Genomic DNA, 22,376 nt, shown 5'->3' on the forward strand with positions numbered 1-22,376 from the left:
GCGGGCGGGCCTGTGCCATGGGGGCACTCCATTCCTCCACGCCGGCCGTGTAAGCCTCCGCCGGCGCGAAGGTGAACCCCCCCTGCGCATACGCGGGGATGACGTCAGCAGCCACTGACGCTCCTGCGCATGCGTGGCCCCTCGCCGGCCGGCGGAGTCCCTTCGGCCCTGGCTACCGCGGCGCCAAAGGCCTTCCACGCCGGCCGGCAGGGCGCAAACCACTTCGACGCTGGCCTAGGCCCTGAAGGTGCAGAGGATTCCGCATCTTTGGGGCAGCCCGACGCCAGGGTGGTTCCCGCCACTCCACTGCGCCGTTTCTGCCCGCCCCGCCGATTCCCGGAGAATCCCGCCCCACATCTTCAATCTTTGACAAATTCAGATTGTAGCGTTCTTTGAAATCAAAATCTGTCTGATCTAGGATTGCTGGGGGATAATAAAACAAATCGATGGCAAATGTAGGTGTTTTGAAAGAGTTTGCTGCCATTATTTTCTGGTAGTTAATTGTTTCTTAGAATAAACATCCTTCACCTTGATAAGGGCTACATTTCATCATACCAACCATTCAATGCGAATATTCTCACATATCTTCACAGGACATATTTCCTATCATTATCCACTTTGGATTAAAGTTCTTGTATCAAAAATGCAGACAAAATAGAATAAAAATATATACTGATGAATTTTACAATTTGTATTTTCAAATAAAATTGAATGTTGGGAGTAAGTTGAAAGCTATAACTTCATGTTAGGAATAAGACAAAATAAAATAATAATTATAATTAATTCAGGCTTCACTCTGCACGTTTGCAGCATCATTCTTTTGAAATTGTTACCTTTCAATTATTTCTAAGTATCCATCATTTTCTGTACAATAACACTCAGTTATTGAGATAAGTATTTCCTTCCTACCCACCTTTTCAGACAGGAGTTTGAATGGTTTTAACAAAGGATGAACCTTGGCAGCCTCGTTACATGTTTCACCGTACACCCATCCATTTGCAAACTGGAAAGAAACACCATGTTATTTTGATCTTATGGCAGTTTGGGTGTTATCCAAGATATAGTTTGATCATTGTAGCAAATTCTATCAAACCAGCAGTCATTGGTGCAGTGTGTCCTCAAGTATGCTGTGTTCGAATACCTCATGAAGCAGTGAAATACTGGTATGCTGGGCACAAGGCAGCATGGCAAGTCGCTGATGTTGTGTATGAATTGGGAGAAGGTGCACAGACCACAGGATTTACCACAAAGAGGATGGTACAACACAGGGCCTATCGCATGTACAGCACTTGCACACTTCCTTACAACTGTCTCAACACCTTAGGAGCGAAGTGTGTGAGTACCCTCTCAGCAGGAAACAGATTGTGATCTGCAGTTGTGAATGAGAGCAAATTTAACCCAAACCTGTGTGTAGATATATCGTAAGTGCATCCTATTTTCTGCGAGGGAAAATACTCTTTATGCGTGGAATGCTTCTGTGACGTGACGAGCATGCAGCTTAATGAGAATGAAGCAAAATCAAATGTAAGTAACAAAAGTGCTCAGAGGTGGGTCCATTGTTTATGAAAAGTACATGGTGCAGTTTGTTGGTGAAGAACAATGGTGTTTTTCGGATTAATTGTAATAAGCACCGACTTCCTGATCTCAGTCACGCTGGTATAGGGAGATGATGATGTGGTGAACGTATTGCTACTGCAATTCACCACTGTATTGTACTGTGTTATGTTGATGCCCCTGTGGGCTCCGCCATGGCTCCGCCCCTCGGGGGTGGTATATAAACCTACAGCCTGTAGGCGACACTCAGTACAGAGCAGTCGTAGGCAGGCACAGATCTAGCTTATTAAAACCACTGTTCACTTCCACTAATCGTCTCGTGCGAATTGATGGTCGCATCAGATGAGCAATGACGTTATGATATAGACCTCTTTTGTCTGTTTCCCATTGGCCAATCTACAGCAGCATCAGTGAAAGCTCAGGAGCGTGGTGCTCTAACAACTGGCTGTGCTCTGCACCAAATGAAAACCCCAGGGAAGAATGAAAGTAAAATAAAAAGGCTTACCCTGTCCATCGCCCATTTGTCATGACTGTGTTCTGCATATTTGTTGACAAAATAATCCAACTTTTCCGGAAGAGTTGTACTGACAATGGAAGTGAACAAAGAAGTAAAGTTATCCTCTGAACCGCATCTTTGTATTAATAATAACTTGTAAACCGCTTGTGATGATATTAGTCAGCCACTGCTGAAAGGAAATTTAGTTTTCTCCCCTCCCCTCTCTTCTTCCTTAACTGTTGACTAAATGATGAATTTTACATCTGCTCCCTATATCTTGGCAGTCAACTGCTAAATGCTTTCAAATGTGATTCATTTTGCTACTAATTTCAATTTGGAAGACCGAAACAAGAGAGTATGGCTAAGAGACAGGGCAATGAAACTAAACTGATAGCTCGAGAGAGCTGCCATACGCTGCAAAGGTCTATAATTCCATTAGGCGAGGTCCTTCCTTACTGGTCTATAAAGAATGCATTAGCTTCACAGAAACTACTTTGCTTTAATGGGGCCGTGTCGACTCCTAACTAACCTGATACACTGCTTATTGTGTTGGATTATGTAAGATCTACCTTGACTCTAGATGGTTGGGGAACACACCTTGGTCCTGCAACTTGTTGATCTTCCTATCACTCCTCAACACTAATCTTCGCAGAACTTCCTCATGCTGCTTTGTTTTCTCTGTACCTCTGTGTTTTTCAAGTAAACAGCCAAGATCCGTATCGCATAACATCACCAAACAAATACAGTGAAGCCAGTGAAACCTGCTCCACCAATCTTAATATTGGGAGTAAAATGCATCCCCAGTCCTTTGCAATGATTTCTCTAAGGCTTCGACTGTGCCGTGTTGAATCAGTTAACTCAGTGTATTGGCATTTTGGGATTGTCACTGACTTAGTAGACTGAAAAGAATTTTGTTTGACATGTTATCAAAGGTTAATGCACATAAAGGGATTCGCTCCCACTTCAAATGTTGATTAGGATGATTCCCAAGATGGGATACGGATGACAGGCCCGCCATTACAGGCATCTGGCTGTTTACCTTTGCATGTTAGTTAAAGCATTGAGACATTTAACGTCATTCAGGGATCGGCTTAGGTATTTCCTGTTACAATAGAATCATTTTTATCCATTATGGTCGGCAGTGGGGCTTAGCTTTACAGACATACCAATACCACAAGCTTGCACACCGAGGAGTAACTTTTTATATAAGGCAGTAACTTTAATTCAAAACTCAGTGGGTCAAACCTCAACTCAGTTGGGAGATGGTCAGAGGATAGTCATTGTTTTTCCTTTATTCTTTCTCTCTGGAGAGAGAAGTCCAAGATAGGCACCTCTCAGTGACACATAAAGGTACACATAACCTATCTTGTTCGTACTGTAAAGACAGTAGGCTTTGCATAGGGACAGCTATGTTATGGTATTACTATAGTATAAAATTGATATACCTTTCTAGAAAGTATCCTATTTGCTCATATAGCTCATGTAGAATAAACCAGTTGGTTGTACTACAATTGGTCCCAAGTACCCAGAAATACCTTCAGCGTGCCTCAATACGAAAAGGAGCATAGTATTCAGCACAAGCAATAAGAGGGTCTGTGCTGTGGGTCCCAGGACACACTATAGTTTAACAAGATATTGAGCAGTAAAAGTGCACTCCCAGGTCACAGAACACAGTAAAGTCAATTTAACAGAGTAACAGGTGATTCTGAACCCAAGGAACTATTTACTTCCAACCTGGAAAATTTGCAACAGGGAGGCTGAATATTTAGAATCTTTGTTTATCAATAATCAAGCATGCGAGTCACACTTTACATTCATATTTGTGAAGGGAAATATGAAGGAATAACTGGTGATGTATACGAGTGCAGATTTATACCATACTGTCAGAACGCTGTGAGGAGAAGGGGAAGACAAATGCATTTAAAAGACAAAAAAAACTTTTGAAATGCCCCTTCCCTCATCTAACCCATCCCCTCTCTTTCCCTGAAAGTTGAAATTGTTAGCTGGCATCAAGAACTTAATGTTATCGATTTGCACAGTTAAGGATTGCTCCTGATCAGGACGTGAGCTCCAGGAAACAGAAGTGTTCAAAAGCTGCCCAATCAAACCTTAATGTATCTACGGGCTGTGGGTTGAAGTTTCCTTCTGTATCCATTGAAGACTGTTTCTCCATCATTGCCACATAGTTGGATTCCATGTAGTCTGGGGGCAGGGCGCCTGCAACAGCACTCAAACAGGGCAACGCCAGCTTAAATAATTCGGGTTCATATTTCTGCAGAGACAGAAAGAAGCTCAAAGCATCCATCCACTTGATCACTTCAAAGAATTGCAAATCCACCTGTCGCTCCCTCCACCATTTCCATTTTGCTCAGTCCACATTCCAGTTCCGATTAGGCTCAGAATGTGAATCTCTAAATGGAATTATTATTATTATTAAGGATCTGCAATTTTATTGTAATCTTTGGGTGAGACATTACGGCTGTTCGCGCCGGCACCCCTGCCGTGGGTTTCCCTGCGCGTGGGGTGGATTCAATGAGAATTCCCATTGACAGCAGTGGGACCAGAAGATCCCGCTGCCGGCTAATGGCGGGCCGCCTCCCGCCGCCAAGAAACACGCCACGGGGAGGCCAGAGAACCTCGTCCTATAAGAGTACAAGAAATAGGAGCAGGGGTAAACCATTTGGTCCATCTATTCTGCCCTGTGATTCAGTGCAATCATGGCTGATCTACAGCATCAGCTCCACTCCCTTGGTTTCTGAGAATCCATTTCCTGTAGGTTTCTCTTTAGCGAAATTCAAGGATTTATAAATGCTGCACTATTTGTATTTTAGTCTGCATTGGTATGAACACAAAGAGGCAGTGACTGGTCTGCATTTTGAATGTTTCTTGCATGTAAAATGCAAACACTTTCTGGTTGCGAGAGCCTGTGACCAATCTGTGCCAGCAGCAGGGACATATTGGTCCTTGCTTTTAGTCGTCCCAGGCAGCTGACTGAAAGCAGTACTTGCTTACACACACACACCCCTGCCCATCCACCATCACCAGTGAGGGAGGCAGCCATAGTTGGCTTGATTATTAGTGTTGGGTAATCCTCAGGCTAACCTGGATGAGGGCACATCGCACTGCCCGTTCCATGGCCACAATCGGGTGCTGGCCAACTTCTACCCTAAATTACTTCAACACCGCCTATCTCCTTATGTGAAAGTGGCTTTCATTTTGCCTGTCATTTTGGATATCTTGTTAGTAGGGGAGGGAGTCAAAGTTACAAATTATGGGCAGGCATTCCCATAAGTATTAATTTAAAAAATGCTATCTCCTTCACTTTTTGTGTTTTCTTTAGCTATGAAAAGATGGAATTATTTCCAGGCAGTTCATGAATGCAAGTCAGTTACAAAACAAACGCATCCTCAAAGTGTCAGTGAGTCATAAATGAGACAATGTGACAAGCTCAACAGTAAATGATTAAATTATATTATTTTGAAGCAGACAGGACTTGACAAGGGGTAAGAAACTTTACCCAGTTACTGTGTTTGAATATAAATGTTGCAAATAACAAGCACTTGGATTTTAGGTAGGATTGGAAATATGACTTTATACTAAATATAAAACAGTAAAAAAAGAGGAAATGGAAGTGGCATTTTCTCAGAACACGAAAAGTATATTTTGTACCACTATTGCTCAATAGATCCAGACTGCATATCATTTGATACTATAATTATTAAATAAAAGGGAATGGACCTAGCAACTGAAAATTGCTTTCGGAACTATTAGGTGAGACAGAATTAGTAAGGTTAACTTCAAGAGAAAAAATGGTTATTTATCAAGAACTGTTGAGGGCAGCACGGTGGCGCAGTGGTTAGTGCTGCTGGCTCACGGCGCCGAGGACCCGGGTTCGATCCCAGCTCCAGGTCGCTGTCTGTGTGGAGTTTGTATATTCTCCCCATGTCTGTGTGGGTCTCACCCCCACACCCCAAAGATGTGCAGGGTAGGTGGGTTGGCCCTTAATTAATAAAATAGAAAAAAATATAAAAAACTGTTGTTATGGTGGACAGCAAGATAGAAATCCCAGGTTTTGCTTCCCCTGCAAAGGTACCTTCTGAGACAGGGCATCGAAAATACCCCAGAACAACTTCCTGGACAAATGAAGCTCCTCTTCTGAAGTTGCCCCGAAGCTACCCCAACCTCCGGAAAGACAGTAATACTTCCAACACCTTTCATAGTGATTGGTCAATAACTGGAAGAGAAGGATGACAGGTTGGTTACTGAACAAAAATTACTTCTTAAAAAAAGACATTGATTTTATTTTGTTTTCCCCCTCGTTATGTAATGTGCATCATTCCCGGAGAAGGCGGACAGATAACCTGCTCCCAGGGCCTCCATCAAGAATGTACGACAAGAAGGTCTGGAACAGTCGGAAAAGAAACACAGGGAAACAGAGAAAAAAAACTGTTATTATGATTGGAAATGCATTCTCTGAAAGCGTGCTGGAAGTACACTGAAATAATAACTTTCAGACGAGAATCAAATAAATTCTCAAAATTTACAGGTCAATGAGGTAAGGGCAGGGAAATGGCGACTAATTGGATAGCTCTTTCAGAGAGCTGGCAGAGGCTCGATGGCTGAACACCCGCTTTCTACGATACTAAAAGTGGCCCAAACTATACCTCCTTCCTCTGAAGGAGCACCAAGGCTCTGCTCAGCATCTATCAATTATGTCAACTGATTGTAGTGGGTTGAATCTCGAACAACGATGACGCAGAATACAGGAGGGAGATAGAGAACCTAGTGGAGCGGTGCAGCGACAACAATCTCTCCCTCAATGCCAGCAAAACTAAAGAGCTGGTCATTGACTTCAGGAAGCAAAACATTGTACACACCCCTGTCTGCATCAACGGGACTGAGTTGGAGATGGTTGACAGCTTCAAATTCGTAGGTGTGCTCATCACCAACAATCTGTCCTGGTCCACCTACGTCGATGCTACGACCAAAAAAGCACAACAGCACCTATACTTCCTCAGGAATCTAAGGAAATTCGGCATGTCCACATTGACTCTTAGCACATTTTAAAGATGTATCATAGGAAGCATCCTATCGGGCTGCATCACAGCCTGGTATGGCAACGGCTCGGCCCAAGACTGCAAGGAACTACAGAGAGCCATGAACACCTCCCAGTCCATCATGCAAACCCGCCTCCCATCCATTGATTCTGTCTACACTTCCCGCTGCCTGGGGAAAGCAGGCAGCACAATCAAAGACCCCTCCCATCTGGCTTACTCACTCTTCCAACTTCTTCCATCGGGCAGGTGATACAAAAGTCTGAGAACACGCACTAACCGGTTCAAAAACAGCGGGCGCAATTCTCCCATCGGGAGACTAAGTCCCGACGCCGGAGTGAAAACCGGAGTGTTTCACTCCTGCGTCGGAGCCCGCTCCCAGCCCCCTATTCTCCCGCCCCCAGGGGGCTAGTAGCAGCGTTGTGTCATTTACGCGCGCCGGGCCTTGGTGCCGGGTAAAAGCGGCGCCGCATAAATGACGCGGCCGGTGCAGCATAAATTACATCAACCGCGCATGCGTGGGTTGGCCAACGCTAACACGTGCATGCGCGGTTGCCGTCCTCCCCGAGGCCGCCCCGCAAGAAGATAAGAACATAAGAACTAGGAACAGGAGTAGGCCACCTGGCCCCTCGAGCCTGCTCCGCCATTTAATGAGATCATGGCTGATCTTTGTGGACTCAGCTCCACTCTCCGGCCCGTACACCATATCCCCGAATCCCTTTATTCTTTAAAAGGCATCTTTCTTTTTCTTAAAAACGTTTAAAGAAGGAGCCTCAACTGCTTCACTGGGCAAGGAATTCCAGAGATTCACAACAAGATGTCAGATGGATCTTGGGGGGCGGCGGAGGAAAGGAGGTCCTCCTTTAGAGAGGCCGGCCCGCCGATCGGTGGGCACCGAACACGGGCCAGACCCCTTTTGAGGCCGCCCCCGGTGCAGGAATCGCCCTCCCCACCCCCCACAGGCCGTCCCCCCCGTGTTCCCGCACTGTTCCCGCCGGCAGCGACCAGGGGCGTCATTCTCCGCCGGTGGGAGTCTCCGTTCTGCCGGCGCCCGGGGGTTTCCCGACGGCGTGGGGCTGCCCCACAATGGGAAACCCCATTGACCGGCCGGTGTTACGGAGACTCCCGCCGGCCGGTCGGCGCAGAAATGTGGCGGGGCGGGTAGGAGAATTTCGCCCCAGGTGTGGACGGCGGCGGTGAGAAGTTGTCGCGTTGGGCAGGCCGCTCGGCCCATCCGGGCCGGAGAATCGCCGCCCGCCCGTTACAGACGGCGAGCGGCGATTCTCCCAGCAGCCAGCCGTGATTCTCGCCGTGCCGGTTTGGGGGGGGTGGGAGAATCGCGTGCGGGTGCCGGGGCGGCGTGGCGGGACTCGCGCAGCGCCCCAGCGATTCTCCCCCCCGGCGTGGGAGGGAAGAATTCCGCCCAGCTTCTTCCCCACTGTTACCAGACTCCTAAATGACCCTCTTATGGACTGATGGACTTTTGGACTGATTTGATCTCTACTGAGTAGTACTACATTCCTGTATGCTTCACCCGATGCCTGTGTCTATGTATTTACATTGTGTATTTTATGTTTGCCCTACTATGTATTTTCTTTTCGTGTATGGAATGATCTGTTTGAGCTGCACACAGAACAATACTTTTCACTGTACCTCGGTACACATGACAATAAACCAATTCAATCTTGATCCTTCAACAGCACAGGAAAAGAAAACATCATCACTATACCACCTCAAGGAAAATTATATTTTAACCTTCTTACCAGCACACATTAAGATTAAAAATTTTAACAAATGCAGTCCTTGCACTGCACCTTCCAGACCCACGACCTCTCCCACCTAGAAGGACAAGGGCAGTAGACACATGGGAACACCACCACCTGCAAGTTCCCCTTCAAGCCACTCACCACCCTGACTTGGAAATGTATCGCCATTCCTTCACAGCCGCTGGTCAAAATCTTGGAAATGCCTCCCTAACAGCATTTCGGTGTACCTACACCACATAGACTGCCGCAGTTCAGAAAGTGAACTCATCACTACCTTCACAAGGGCAATGAGGGATGGGCATTAAGAATTCTGACATGAATATCAGGAACTATAGCAACAATGGGCTTTAAACAACTTACCACATTTGGGCAAACACATACTTACTTTCAGAGGCATCTTTGCATGTTCATTCAGCAGGGGGACATCAAACACCAGTCTCCTCAATAGGTGCTGCATCATGGATGGTCGTAGTTGACTGTGTAGACAGGGAAATCTCTAGGTTGAGATTTGGATGTGATTCCTTCTTATGTTTACCAGCACAGCAGCACAATAATTACACAGTCCCTTTAAATACTGTTACAAAAATATAATTATTCTATTTTTTTTTTAAATTGAGGTACCAAAGAAAGGGCAAAGACGCATAAATTGAGGACAACCCCAAGAACCAAATTAACAAAAATATACAAGGTAAACCGGGAAGTAAGGATCAGATTATGCCAGGTTTTGATCTTAAAAGCTAAAGCATTGCAAGAGAGGTTGAGCAAGAAAAGAAGTTGCTTAATTTTGCAGATCTGGAGTAAAGAGTAGTTACAACACAGCAGGAAGGGGCGGTATATTTTAAACTTGCTCTGGGATGGCTGTGGTGCCGCTATTGGGACATGAGAGTTGTCAGCACTTCCCAATTGGTCAGTGCTCTCTGAGGCAGGACCTGCCTCTTGGTGAGGGTTGGTCCTAATTCTAGCCAATTAAAGGGCCATTGTTTGTTTAATGGCTGCAGGATGAACGATCCAAGCAGGATCTGGCTGATCCCTGACTTTTACACAGGGCCGGGGGACCCATCACACACTTCAGAACTCGGAGCTTCTGTTCCAGCAATCGGAAAGTTACCCTCTGTGCCATACGTCTTCCTGTGCTCTTTGATTGGTTTTCAGACATCATTGAACTGAAATCAAAATTAGCTGACCTCAGATACATAGAACGTGATGCAATGTTGGACATAGCCTGAACCTCAAATATTCAATTTTACTCCGCAGCAAATCTTATCATTTAACTTACCCACAGATTGCAAGTAAGCATTCCTCAATAGCATCCCTCTGAGCTTTAGTGAGGGAGCACCCTTTAGACAACCTGTAGACAGTGTGCAACAAGGAATCAATAAGGGACGCATGATGTTCAGTGCCAGCAAAGAGTGGAGCACACTTTGTTAAAAGTGGCAAGACAGCAGTGCACAAGTATCGATTCAGTGCCAATGCCATATCTGTAGCACTCAAGGCAGCCTAAAGATGAAAAAAAAACAAAAAAAACTAATTTATCTCTCCAGTGAAAAGCAATCATGGGCCCTTAGTCTGGGCAGGCTGGTTAATTTGAGAAATTCTGCTCCAAGATTCCTCCTACCCCACTCAATAACTTGCTGAAATGCACACCCTGTTCTGATTACCACATTGCACGTTTTAACATGGGTACAGTCCGGCCCCTGACACTCTCTCTCAGCTTAGCCACTATCCCTTAGACCAGCGATGGGAAACCGAGGCTCTCCTTCATCCCAGTGGGCCGCAAGGTTGAAATCAGGCATGTTCACTAACCATCACCCCATGAATAAAATTGAACACATTTAATGCGCGCTGAATTATAACGAGTTATAAAAAATGCTCAATCTTTTATATATTAATAGAACTGTGATCAACTTCAAGTGGTAAAAACAAAATAAATATTTACATTTGATTGGATGCAGAGGGAGCGCACGGCTCTCACAGTCAATGTTGTCTGTAATCAGCACACATCTCACTTCATGTGCCCTTGCTTTATGTGTATCGTTCCGGTCATACCGGTAGGAAAAAAGCTACACGGATGGAAAGCAGCGGAATGTGGCAACTCTGCACATGGGAAACAGTCAACAAAATGTCTTGTGGGCCACACATAGAACCCTGATGGCCTCCTGGCCGCATTTGCCCACTGTCGCCTTAGATACTTTACTACTGTGACCCCATGTACCCTGTTTCCATAATCCCACCCCATTTGAATATGTTGCTGATGAGGACAGAACAAGCTGTGAAACATTCAATTACAATAATAATAATTTTGTTATTGTCACAAGTAGGCTTACATTAACGCTACAATGATGTTACTGTGAAAAGCCCCTAGTCGCCACATTCCGGCGCCTGTTCGGGGACACTGTGGGAGAATTCAGAATGTCCAATTCACCTAACAGCACGTGGGAGGAAACCGAGTGCATCCAGAGGAAACCCACGCAGACACGGGGAGAACGTGCAGACACCACACAGACAGTGACCCAAACCGGGAATCGAACCTGGATACCCTGGCGCTGTGAAGCAACAGTGCTAACCACTGTGTTACCGTAAGAGGATCATCAAATAATGCAGGTGATAGAGAAGCTGACACCCATTCATTGATTTCCATTTTGTTAAGATACCAGTCATTTACAATGCCAGAATAGAACATAGAACATAGAAAATACAGCACAGAACAGGCCCTTCGGCCCACGATGTTGTGCCGAACCTTTGTCCTAGATTAATCATAGATTATCATTGAATTTACAGTGCAGAAGGAGGCCATTCGGCCCCCTGAGAAAATGTTTATCTACCATATCAATAGTATAGGGTTCTTGGAGGAGAAATGCGGTGCACATTATATATGGCTGCCAGTAGCTTGTATCATACAAGCACTCTAACTTTGTGCATGATTCATGCTCAGGCGTTACAATAATCTGCTGTTATTTTGTTGCAGCTCTTCAGTTTAGGCTGTTCCAGTAATTTTGTTCTGTACTTTACAAACTGGGCATTGCCAGTCATTTAAAACACGTTTGGAAACTGCCCTCATGGCTGACACTGGTTTGCTCAATCCAAAATGATGATCTGATATTATTAGGGATTTCTCATGGCCCAGTCAACTGATAGTAAATGGATGTAAATTCACGGGAGCGAAGAAACACAGGCCCAAATTCCCAACATGTGCTCACGGTGGGCGAGGCTCTTGCACTAGAAATGCAATTTTGAAAAATTAGCCCTCATTTGTCATTTTGGAAGTGTCATTCCTGGTCCTGGAAAGAGACCAATTGTGTGGAGTAGATGTATGGTGGAAGGATTGGCAACTGATACGATACTGTGTGATGTCACTAATTTTACACAACATATACAGGCAGCAAAGTGTTATAAACGTGTGTGAAGGGCAGCACGGTGGCGCAGTGGGTTAGCCCTGCTGCCTCATGGCACTCAGGTTCCCAGGTTCGATCCCGGCTCTGGGTCACTGTCTGTGTGGAGTTTGCACATTCTCCCCGTGTTTGCGTGGGTTTCACCCCCACAACCTAAAGATGTGCAGGGTAGGTGGATTGGCCACGCTAAATTGCCCCTTAATTGGAAAAATGAATTGGGTATTCTAAATTTATTTTAAAAATAAATAAATAAATGCGTGTGATTTTTCCAATCGGTTTTAATGCTGTGCTAATGCAGGTCTGGACTAATTCTTCACATTTATCATTCAAAATTGTGCTCTGAGTTTCATGCCACAAGTGACAATCCTGTAGCAATTAATACTTCATTCCAATTTAAGCTTCTCAAAGCATTTCTTCTGGATAGAAGAGTACTTTGGGAAGACAAATTGTACAATTATATTGCAGGTACAGTACAAGTAGATAGAATATTAAAGTTTTATATGTTCATTATTCCTGCCAAAATATTGATGAGGAAAATTCCTACAGTCTGGCTGTGTGAAAAATATTCACCATTACACCTTAGTGACTACTTGCTGACAGCACAGATGACGAATTGAATTTATTTCTTTTACTCCACTAACCTGGAAGTGTCCGTTGATATTATAGATTGATGGCTTTATCTAGCAGTCAGTCAGGCCACTTTTTTCCCAGTGTGAATGGCTGAACTGTTGAATCAGCATTGTACTTATATCACATTGACAGAAACATGCAGAAACATGACACCAATTAAACCTCAGAGGCCTTTTATCTACACACCGTGTCCAATGAGGCAGCAGCTCGAAGGTCTGGCAGAAAGCCAACCTCCAGCAGATGTAAAAGGAAATCTTGTTCTTCGATCCCATACACCCTCTCGAGGAACAATACCATGGCTGCTTTATGATCAGGGCAGAATCCTGCTGACATGTCTGGCTCCACAACCGTCCCATCTAAAAGAAACATATGTATTTGCAAATTACTGAATGTATTAATAACATTTTCCTTAGAAAAGTCCAGGGACCATCTTTATTTTTAGTTTTGCTTTCCTTTCCAGGTGCGGAAGCGTCGCATAGCTAGCTGTGCAAACAACCTCTATTGTCGACTATGGTGTTCTCAGGTTAGCCACGAGACATGGCCCAGCATTCGCTTCGATATCGCCTCTCCGCTGGGGAAGCCGCTGGTGGTCTTCTCACCACATCCCCATGGTAGTGAAACTGAAAATCTGGCAGAGCAGGAGCAGTCAAACTCAAGTTCTGCTGTTCACATTCACAATACCACCCCACTCCATAGAGTGAGAGGGACCAGGGATTACTTGCTCACGTTATCTCAATGGAGATCGGTAAGGATGTTGATTTTACCCAATGTATACAGGTCAACGGAACAAGTATTTAGAGAAAAACATTGTACACGCCTCTAGAAGCTAGTAGTCTTCCCAGAATATCCGGAACATTTCAATTTAGCATTTTACGAACAATGGCAAACTTCTAAATGATTAACAGCTGATAGCCTTTGTATTTTACGCTGACCATCTTCTTGTAACAGATGTAATTGTCTGGCAGTAAATATGACCATTTGGAAAGATGCAGCTTAATCCGGGATGGTCAATACGGATTCGTGAAGGGTAAGTCTTGCCTCACAATTTTGATTGAATTCTTTGAGGAGGTAACTAAGTGTGTAGATGAAGATAGAGCAGTAGATGTCGTATACATGGATTTTATTAAGGCGTTTGATAAGGTTCCCCATGGTCATCTTATGAAGAAAGTAAGGAGGTATGAGATAGAGGGAAATTTGGCCAATTGGATAAGTAACTGGCTATCACATAGAAGACAGAGGGTGGTGGTGGATGGAAAATTTTCATACTGGAGACCAGTTACCAGCGGTGTACCACAGGGATCAGTGCTGGGTCCTCTGCTATTTGTGTTTTTTATCAATGACTTGGAGGAGGGGGCTGAATGGTGGGTCAGTAAATTTGCTGATGACACCAAGATTGGTGGAGTAGTGGATGAGATGGAGGGCTGTTGTAGGCTGCAAAGAGACATTGATAGGATGCAGAGCTGGGCCAATAAATGGCAGATGGAGTTTAACCCTGTTAAGTGCGAAGTGATTCATTTTGGTAGAAAAAATTTGAATGTGTATTACAGAGTCAACGGCAGAGTTCTGAGGAACATGGAGGAACAGAGAGATCTTGGGGTTCATGTCCACAGATTTCTGAAGGTTGCCACTCAAGTGGACAGAGCCGTGAAGAAGACCTATAGTGTGTTAGCGTTTATTAACAGGGGGCTTGAGTTTAAGAGCCGTGGGGTTATGCTGCAACTGTACATGGCCTTGGTGAGACCACATTTGGAGTATTGTGTGCAGTTCTGGTCACCTCACTATAGGAAGGATGTGGAAGCATTGGAAAGGGTGCAAAGGAGATTCACCAGGATGCTGCCTGGATTGCAGGATAGGTCTTATGAGGAACGGTTGAGGGAGCTAGGGCTTTTCTCTTTGGAGCGGAGGAGGATGAGAGGCGACTTAATAGAGGTTTATAAGATGATGAGGGAGATAGATCGAGTGGAAGTTCAGAGACTATTTCCTCGGATGGATGTAGCTGTTACAAGGGGGCATAACTATAAGGTTCAGGGATGGAGATATAGGAGGGATGTCCGAGTTAGGTTCTTTACTCAGAGAGTGGTTAGGGTGTGGAATGGACTGCCTGCTGTGATAGTGGAGTCGGACACTTTAGGAACTTTCAAGCGGTTATTGGATAGGCACATGGAGCACACCAGAATGGCAGGGAGTGGGATAGCTTGATCTTTGTTTCGGACAATGTTCAGCACAACATCGAGGGCTGAAGGGTCTGTTCTGTGCTGTACTGTTCTCTGTTCTAATTGGAAGCTAAACCTGTCAATCAGGCCTGTTGGTGACATTACATGCATGTTAAAGCTCCACAACGTCCACCCCACTCCTACTCTCTCAGCAGATTAAGAAAGTTAAAAGAAATTTCAAACTCAAATCAAGTAGCTGAAATATATGCCGTGTTCAGAGCACACTCGCCCATTTGACTTTTAGTAGCAATATGCTCCATGAAAGGCAGCAGAAGAAAAAGAACACTATTTAAAACCCTTAAAATAATTAATTCTAGACTCGGACAAAAACTCCTCTTCCCCAGATGGGTGGCAATCTGATGGAGCGGACTGCCCGCACATTATAAAATGTTTATTTCTATCACATGCTTGCTGTTTCAGCACTCACAAATTAAACACTGCTAGCTGCTCTGTCCAAATAAGAATTGGGACAAATCCTCTGACGCACTGTATTCTTTTTCCAGCTTGAGTGCATTGTGTCTGACACTAGTTTCAGCTTTTTTCATGTCAATACATCCAAAGGGAGGGAATAATCTCATCCCATGGTCAAATTGCCAGGTAACCACACAATGCCTCTGTATTGTCCTATAGGTATCGACTGCGAGGAAACTAAGTGCTACCACCAGTGGTAAAACCGCTGTGTTTCCCGTTGGCGCTGGTATGCTGCTGGGGTAAGATTCAATGGCACTTTGAAACTTTTTTGGCAGGGATGGGTTCTGCATTGGCCTTGAGAGGGGCAGGGTCTAAATTTGCTGACAGGTCCGGCTCCTCAGAGATGGGAGTACCCTTTTTACTGGGGGCCCTGATCTCTGAATAACACTGCAATGCCCCCATGTCCCCCAAGTTGCTGGTAAGACCCCCTCACTAAAAGAGAGCGACACTCTCAAGGATCCTCCCTTCAGGCTCCTCCCTATTCAGCCCCACCCCCATCACCACTTCAGAACCCCTCCCCCCACTCAGTCCCCCCTTCAGACTGGCCCCTCAACAGTGCCAGCCCGGTGCCGTGGACTCGGAGGGGGGCAAAGGGGTGAATGCTCTCTTGACACTTATGTCCAGGATGCTAAAGAGTTCTTTCAATGGAGGTGAAGAACAAAGAAACAGCCTCTTTAAAAGAACTGCAGTTAGAAATAACACCTGCTCAAAAGAGGAAGCACTTCAGAGTTAATAGGCTGTGAACGGAAACACGGTGAAACAGTGGTTAGCACTGCTGCCTCACAGTGCCAGGGACCCGGGTTCGATTCTGGCCTTGGGTGGATGTCTGTGTGAAGTTTGCATGTTCCCCCCAGGTCTATGTGGGTTTCCTCCCACAGTCCAAAGATGTGCAGGTCAGGTGGATTGGCCATGGTAAAACTGCCCCTTAGTGTCCTTAGATGACCTGGTGGATTTTCCATGATCAATGCGCGGGTTTACGGGGTAGGATGAGGGCATGAGCCCAAGTAGAGTGCCCTTTCGGAAAGTTGGTTCAGAAGTGTTGGTCTGAATGGCCTCCTTCTGCACTATAGGGATTCTATGGATGAGCTATAAAAACAAACAAAGCTAATCCCTGCTTTGAAATAGAATGGACCTGTCAATCAAGAAACTTGTTAAAGGTTGTGTACTGTGAAATTGAATGGGAACAATACAGTTCAAAGCTTATACTTTTTTCAGCATGCCCAGAGGAGAATGAAATTGACTGTGGAAAAAGCATTTCAACGGTTTCCAAAATATATAAGGGAAGGTGTTTAACTTCACCTGACAGATGATTGAACTTGACATGGTGGGGGAAGACATCAAAGGGTGTCAAGTCTATAGAGGGAAGACTTTTACCCACATCTGACTGATCTTTGAACTTGACATGCTGGGAGAGCCATCAAACGGTTTCAAGTCTACAAAGGGAAGACTTTAACCTACATCCAACAGGTCTTTGAACCTGACATACCAGAATGAAATCAAAGGGTTCCAATGCATCAGAGGCAAGGCAACTTGACATGACGAAAGACAGTTTAATGATTTTCAAAGTCCCAGAGGGAAGATCTGCCACACGAGCCCATCCTGGGAAAGATCCCCGACCTGAGCCCCCCCAACCTCCACCTCCCCTGAAGAACCGTTCTTCCCCAGAGGTAAGTGTGGAAAGGATATTCACTTCCTTGCCCCCCCACCCTTCAGCCTTGGAGACCTCGGCCCCTGGCCACCGTTTGGCAGGATCAGGAGAGATTGGCACCCGTGTGACTTGCAGTTGGTTTGGGGGGGGGGGGGGGGGGGAGACATACCGGGAGGCTGCTGATTCAGGCTTCCAGCCCACTAGTCACATTTTGATGTATGGAAATCTGTTATAATCAGGTTCTCGCCTGCTCTGGTCCAGAACCTGGTCCAGCAGGCCAGGAAACTCACAATGGGTTTGACACCCGGCGCGAATACTGTTTTGGCTCACATTCCTGATTTAACAGGCCCTGGGAATCCCGCCTGCGTCTAGCAGCCCTGGAGAATCGCAGCCATCATGCCTGTGCTTCGAGCTCATTGTATAATAGGGCACCAGTTTACTCGGGAGCCTTGATGAAAACTGCATGTACAGAAAATAATAAGCTTATAAATATTGTGTTGCATAAAATTTCACTAAAACCTCTCACCACAAGTGAACTATATATCATCACATTAACTGAAATAATGATGTTCAACTGAGCTATACATTTTCTAAATGGTTTGCGCACCTCAGCACTTTCCAGAAAATGAAATTATTTATCTCAACACCATCTACCTTATTTTTCAAGATTACTCTGTCTACAAAGATTTTAATGACCTCCAAAATGCTGGAGTTGTGCCTAAAAAAGATACAGTTGTCAACCAAAATATATTGGAAAACCATCATTATTAAAAAATCATACTTCGAAAAAGGCCATTATTCTAACAAATGTCGGCTGACTATGGGAATAATGTGCCTGATTTGTTCCCACTCCAGTAAGCAAACGTAGATAGAAGCTTGAACACAATGGTGCAGCAATGCCTTCAGACAATCAATAATCTTTGTTGACAAAGGAAGGCTTATAGCATGCAATATAAGTGCTTTATAAATGATCAGAGATTATTTCTACCAACCATATCTCAAACCCTTAGCCAGCTGAGTGCCGCTTTTCTCTCTACACTCACGAGAAAGGCACCAAAAGGACACATTTGGGGTGCGATTTTCCAACTCCGACACTGGCGGTCATCGCAATGAGCGGGAACAATTTGGGAAGCTCTTAAAAGTCATCAGTCAAAATCTCCTGGCCATTCCCGCTAGCGGGATCTTCTGGGTCCTACCGACATTGACCGCCTCCCGGTCTGGGTTTCCCAGCAGCGAAGGCTGTGAACAGGAAAACCAGTTGACAATGGCGGGACAGGGAGATCCCGCCCACTGACAAATGCAGGCCGTCTGCACCGCCCCAAAACACGCCACGGCGGGGTGAGGTTTAATCCTGTCCACGGCAATGTCCACCAGGGCCGGGGCCGGAAAATTCCACCCGTGGGATTGCTCCTTTTTCCTTTTATGGATAGATTGGTATTGTGGCACAACTAAATTTATCATCGTCTGCAAATGAAATTACTTAATACACAGGGCACGATCTGAGAAAAATAAAACAGTGTCATTCTGGGCAGGATCGTTCCCAGTGCTATTTACCGGCACGCTGTCTTGTTGTTTATATAAAAATATAAACCCGTCCAGGCTTAACTTAGCCCCATTTCCTGCACTGAGGAGCTCCGATGAGCGAAGCTCCTCAGTGCAGGAAAGGATCGGGAACCATTTTTAAATGGCACCCAGATCTCATGACCCCCCCCCCCCCCCCCCCCCGACACAAACCCCCGACCACCACAATGCCCCAGCCCCCTGTTGGGAGGTACTCTAGCCTGCACCCATCACATATGCGCAAGGCACCCCTGAGCCCGATCCTCAGTGTGGGTACAATTCCAGCAAGGCACCTTGACACTGACAGCCTAGCAGTGCCACCTGAACACCCTGGCAGTGCCAGGATGGCATCATGGTGGCATGGCCAGGGTGCTCAGGTGGGACTACCAGGGTGCCAGGTTGGCACCAATAGTGCGAAGGTGCCACCCTGCCCAGAGGCTGACCACCAAGGAGCCTCGTATCGCCTGGGGGACCCTGCCCAGGTACCTTTCCGCCTGGTCCTCGTCTGTGGGGGCCTGTACTGAATGCCACCCGACTGCAGTCCCCTCGGCGAGGCCGGTAGATGCCAGGTAGCCATCCAATCTGTTGAAGGCAGAGGTAAGTCAGCTTCCAAGCTGACGTCACTCTACAAGACAGGAACCCGCCCATTGTGGGCATGGTCCAGATCGGGATGTCTCACAAGATCTGGCTAGATCTCATGAGGCGTAACAGGTGTAGGGTAGTCTGGGGAGGCCTTTCCTGGCATCTAACGGCTGTGTCACATCCCGGTTCACGTACAACGCGGCCAGTAGATCACGTTCACAGTTTCCAAAGCCCTGTTATAGGGTGGGAAACTCACCCTTAGCAACTGTTGGCATTTGGAAAGGAATGCTGACAACTCCTTCCAGGTCTTCCAGAGGAATCAATGACCGGAGAATGGATTTAATTCGGATTGCCTCTCCTTTGCCAGCATTAATGAGCTATTGAAATATAAAAAGAAAATAGACGCGTTGAGATATTCAAAACAGGAAAGTTACACATATCTGGTACAAGACAAGATTACCACTGCACTTCGTGACATTCTCTTGTTCAATGCTGTTTTTGCTCTTTCTGTTGTTGTTGGCCTCTCCTCTCTGCCGAAGAGAACAAGGGACACAAACTGGTTCCAGACTTTTGCCAAATGTTATCTGAAACCTGTTGTTCTAAAAATGGCGGAAGGATTTTATTATTTAATAGTCATAACTGTTTGTCCATAAGCAGCCCTCTCTGGGATCGATTACCCTATCTTGTGGGCATCATAAAATGTTGTTACCACCAAATACCCAGATCTGATTAGCCTCCCTTTTAGCTATGGAATCAAGGATCGCTGATCTCTTCTATGCAGCTTGACTTGAAGCAATGGCAGGAAAAAGCAAGCAGGCAATACAAAGAGGTCTCAGTTCTTGATCTATTTAAATGCTGATGGGTGATGAATACATGGGAAGAAGGTGAATATTGTAGCTGACCCACCCCACCTCACAAACTCTTCAGTCGGGGCTATGAGGGAGTGAAGAACACCTCAATCTGGTCAAAGAAATCCCCAAAACACTCAATTATGGAAATCTCATTTGCTTTATTGGCCACTTGTGAATGGCAGGAACCCTCACAACATTTAAGAAGTATTTAGATAAGCACTTAAAATGCCATAGCGTGTAAGGCTAGGGACCAAGTGCTGGCAAATGGGATTAGAGGAGATAGGTGCTTGACGGTCGGCACAGACACAAGGGGCCGAATGGCCTTTTTCCACGCTGCAAAAAAACTCTATAAACTCAAAACAAAGGCTCTATGAACTCAAACTCTCTCTATGGATATTATTATTTTTTAAAAGGAAAGCAGTATACATTATTTTATTTACTTAATTACACTCTCAAGTTTGAGAAGGCTGATGTTATTCTTTACTTGAGTCTGACTATTAGCATCAGAAATTAGCAATGTTCAATTTCAATAGAAAGAAAAGTACTTCTGTGCAATTACCCCCAAAGTACCTTTTGTGAAGGACTATCAAAATTAAAACAGTTGGGCTGTGTACCTTTGAGATAATGTTTGAGACCCATGAAATTCTTTTTTGAGTTAATTTGCTACTTACATGGATCTCTGGAGCACAACGGCCCAACAGATCGATTAAAGCAGAATAGAAGGTCATAATGGCATTCCCCATGTGAATAGTGTCATCTTCCTCTTCTTCAAGATCTCTGTCAACCAAATATTTTCACAATATTTCTGATTTTTTGTGTAATTTATCATATGTTCACGCAGATTTGTGTGTCTAATCATGAGGCAAAGTAATACAAATGCTTACAACTGGTCAGAAAATTCAGTATATGTACACACACACTATACACACACTCACATACAAACATGCACTCACACACACTCACATATACACAGTCATACACACACACACCCACTCACACACTCACATACACACATTCACATAGACACACACACATACACGCTCACTCACACACACTCACATAGGCCCACACACCACATATGCTCATATAGACACACACCACACACTCACATAGACACATACCACACACCACATACACCGATATAGACACACACCACACATACACGCATAGACACACACCACACACACTCACATACACATACCCATATACTCACAGACTCACACACATGCTCAAACACACTCACATAGAAACACACACCACAAACACTCACATTGACAGACACACACACTCACATACACACCCACACTCACATACACACACACTCACATACCACACACACCCTCACATAGACACACATAGCACACACTCACATACACACACACTCACATGTACACACACACACTCACATATTATTATATACACAGCACACACACGCAAAACGCTACTACAATATCCTAGAATATTAGCAGCAAACACAACTGAAAAATAATGGTTTATGTTATTTTATACAACTGTGTTTCAATGTTTCCTTTACATCTTTCTCATTGTACTTCTGACACCACCATTCATGTGGCCCACCAAGCAACAGCCCAAGTGGAGCCAGGTTGCTGCCAATAATGACTGCCTCTTTAGGTGTCACTAATGGAATTTCCAACAACACAAATCACTATGTGGTGTGAATGAAATTCCTCTTGTAGTTGAAATTGGGAGATTACTTCTTTTCCATAATTAACATCCTTGGAATAAAATGGCAGGTATGCAGTATTGTAAACATGCCAATTCTGTAAACCCAATTTTGTTAGCATGTTGATTTGTATTAAAGGAGGATTTAATCTCCACGGTTTTTAATCAAGAAATTTACAGCAGCACATTATTTCCAGCTGCATTTAAATAAAAATCAGTTGCAAAGAATATATTCCTATTTTCCTTTTGCTGATGTTAGAATATTTTTATATAAACTGCAAATATGGATAACAAATCAGGGAACTTGGCTCAGAGAATTTGCTGAGTTTAACAACGTGAATGAGCTTAATTAGCAAAAATATCGTTGAGCCATCACAAATGTTTAAACATATGGCTGTGCCTATTGATGTTAACTCAGTTCTCACACTTTTACGGTTCAGCGATTCAACCAAAGCACCTTCCTAGTCAAAAACCACTTG

The 22,376-nt window shown here is 44.9% G+C and overlaps 1 protein-coding gene across 1 annotated transcript in view; it reads right to left on the bottom strand.

Moving 5' to 3' along the window:
* Positions 1-22,376, bottom strand: part of ryr2a (ryanodine receptor 2a (cardiac)) — a 1,117,859-nt gene that overhangs the window by 297,935 nt on the left and 797,548 nt on the right. Inside the window, exons 45-53 of the mRNA XM_072511661.1 lie at positions 20,886-20,991; positions 19,620-19,740; positions 13,076-13,245; positions 10,147-10,367; positions 9,256-9,346; positions 6,144-6,284; positions 4,159-4,322; positions 2,060-2,138; positions 914-1,003 (exon numbers count right to left, since the gene is read on the bottom strand). Of these exons, the coding sequence (XP_072367762.1) occupies positions 914-1,003; positions 2,060-2,138; positions 4,159-4,322; positions 6,144-6,284; positions 9,256-9,346; positions 10,147-10,367; positions 13,076-13,245; positions 19,620-19,740; positions 20,886-20,991 (1,183 nt within the window). The remainder of the gene's footprint in view (positions 1-913; positions 1,004-2,059; positions 2,139-4,158; positions 4,323-6,143; positions 6,285-9,255; positions 9,347-10,146; positions 10,368-13,075; positions 13,246-19,619; positions 19,741-20,885; positions 20,992-22,376) is intronic.

This window comes from Scyliorhinus torazame, chromosome 1, assembly GCF_047496885.1.
Source record: "Scyliorhinus torazame isolate Kashiwa2021f chromosome 1, sScyTor2.1, whole genome shotgun sequence".
Lineage (NCBI taxonomy): Eukaryota > Metazoa > Chordata > Chondrichthyes > Carcharhiniformes > Scyliorhinidae > Scyliorhinus > Scyliorhinus torazame.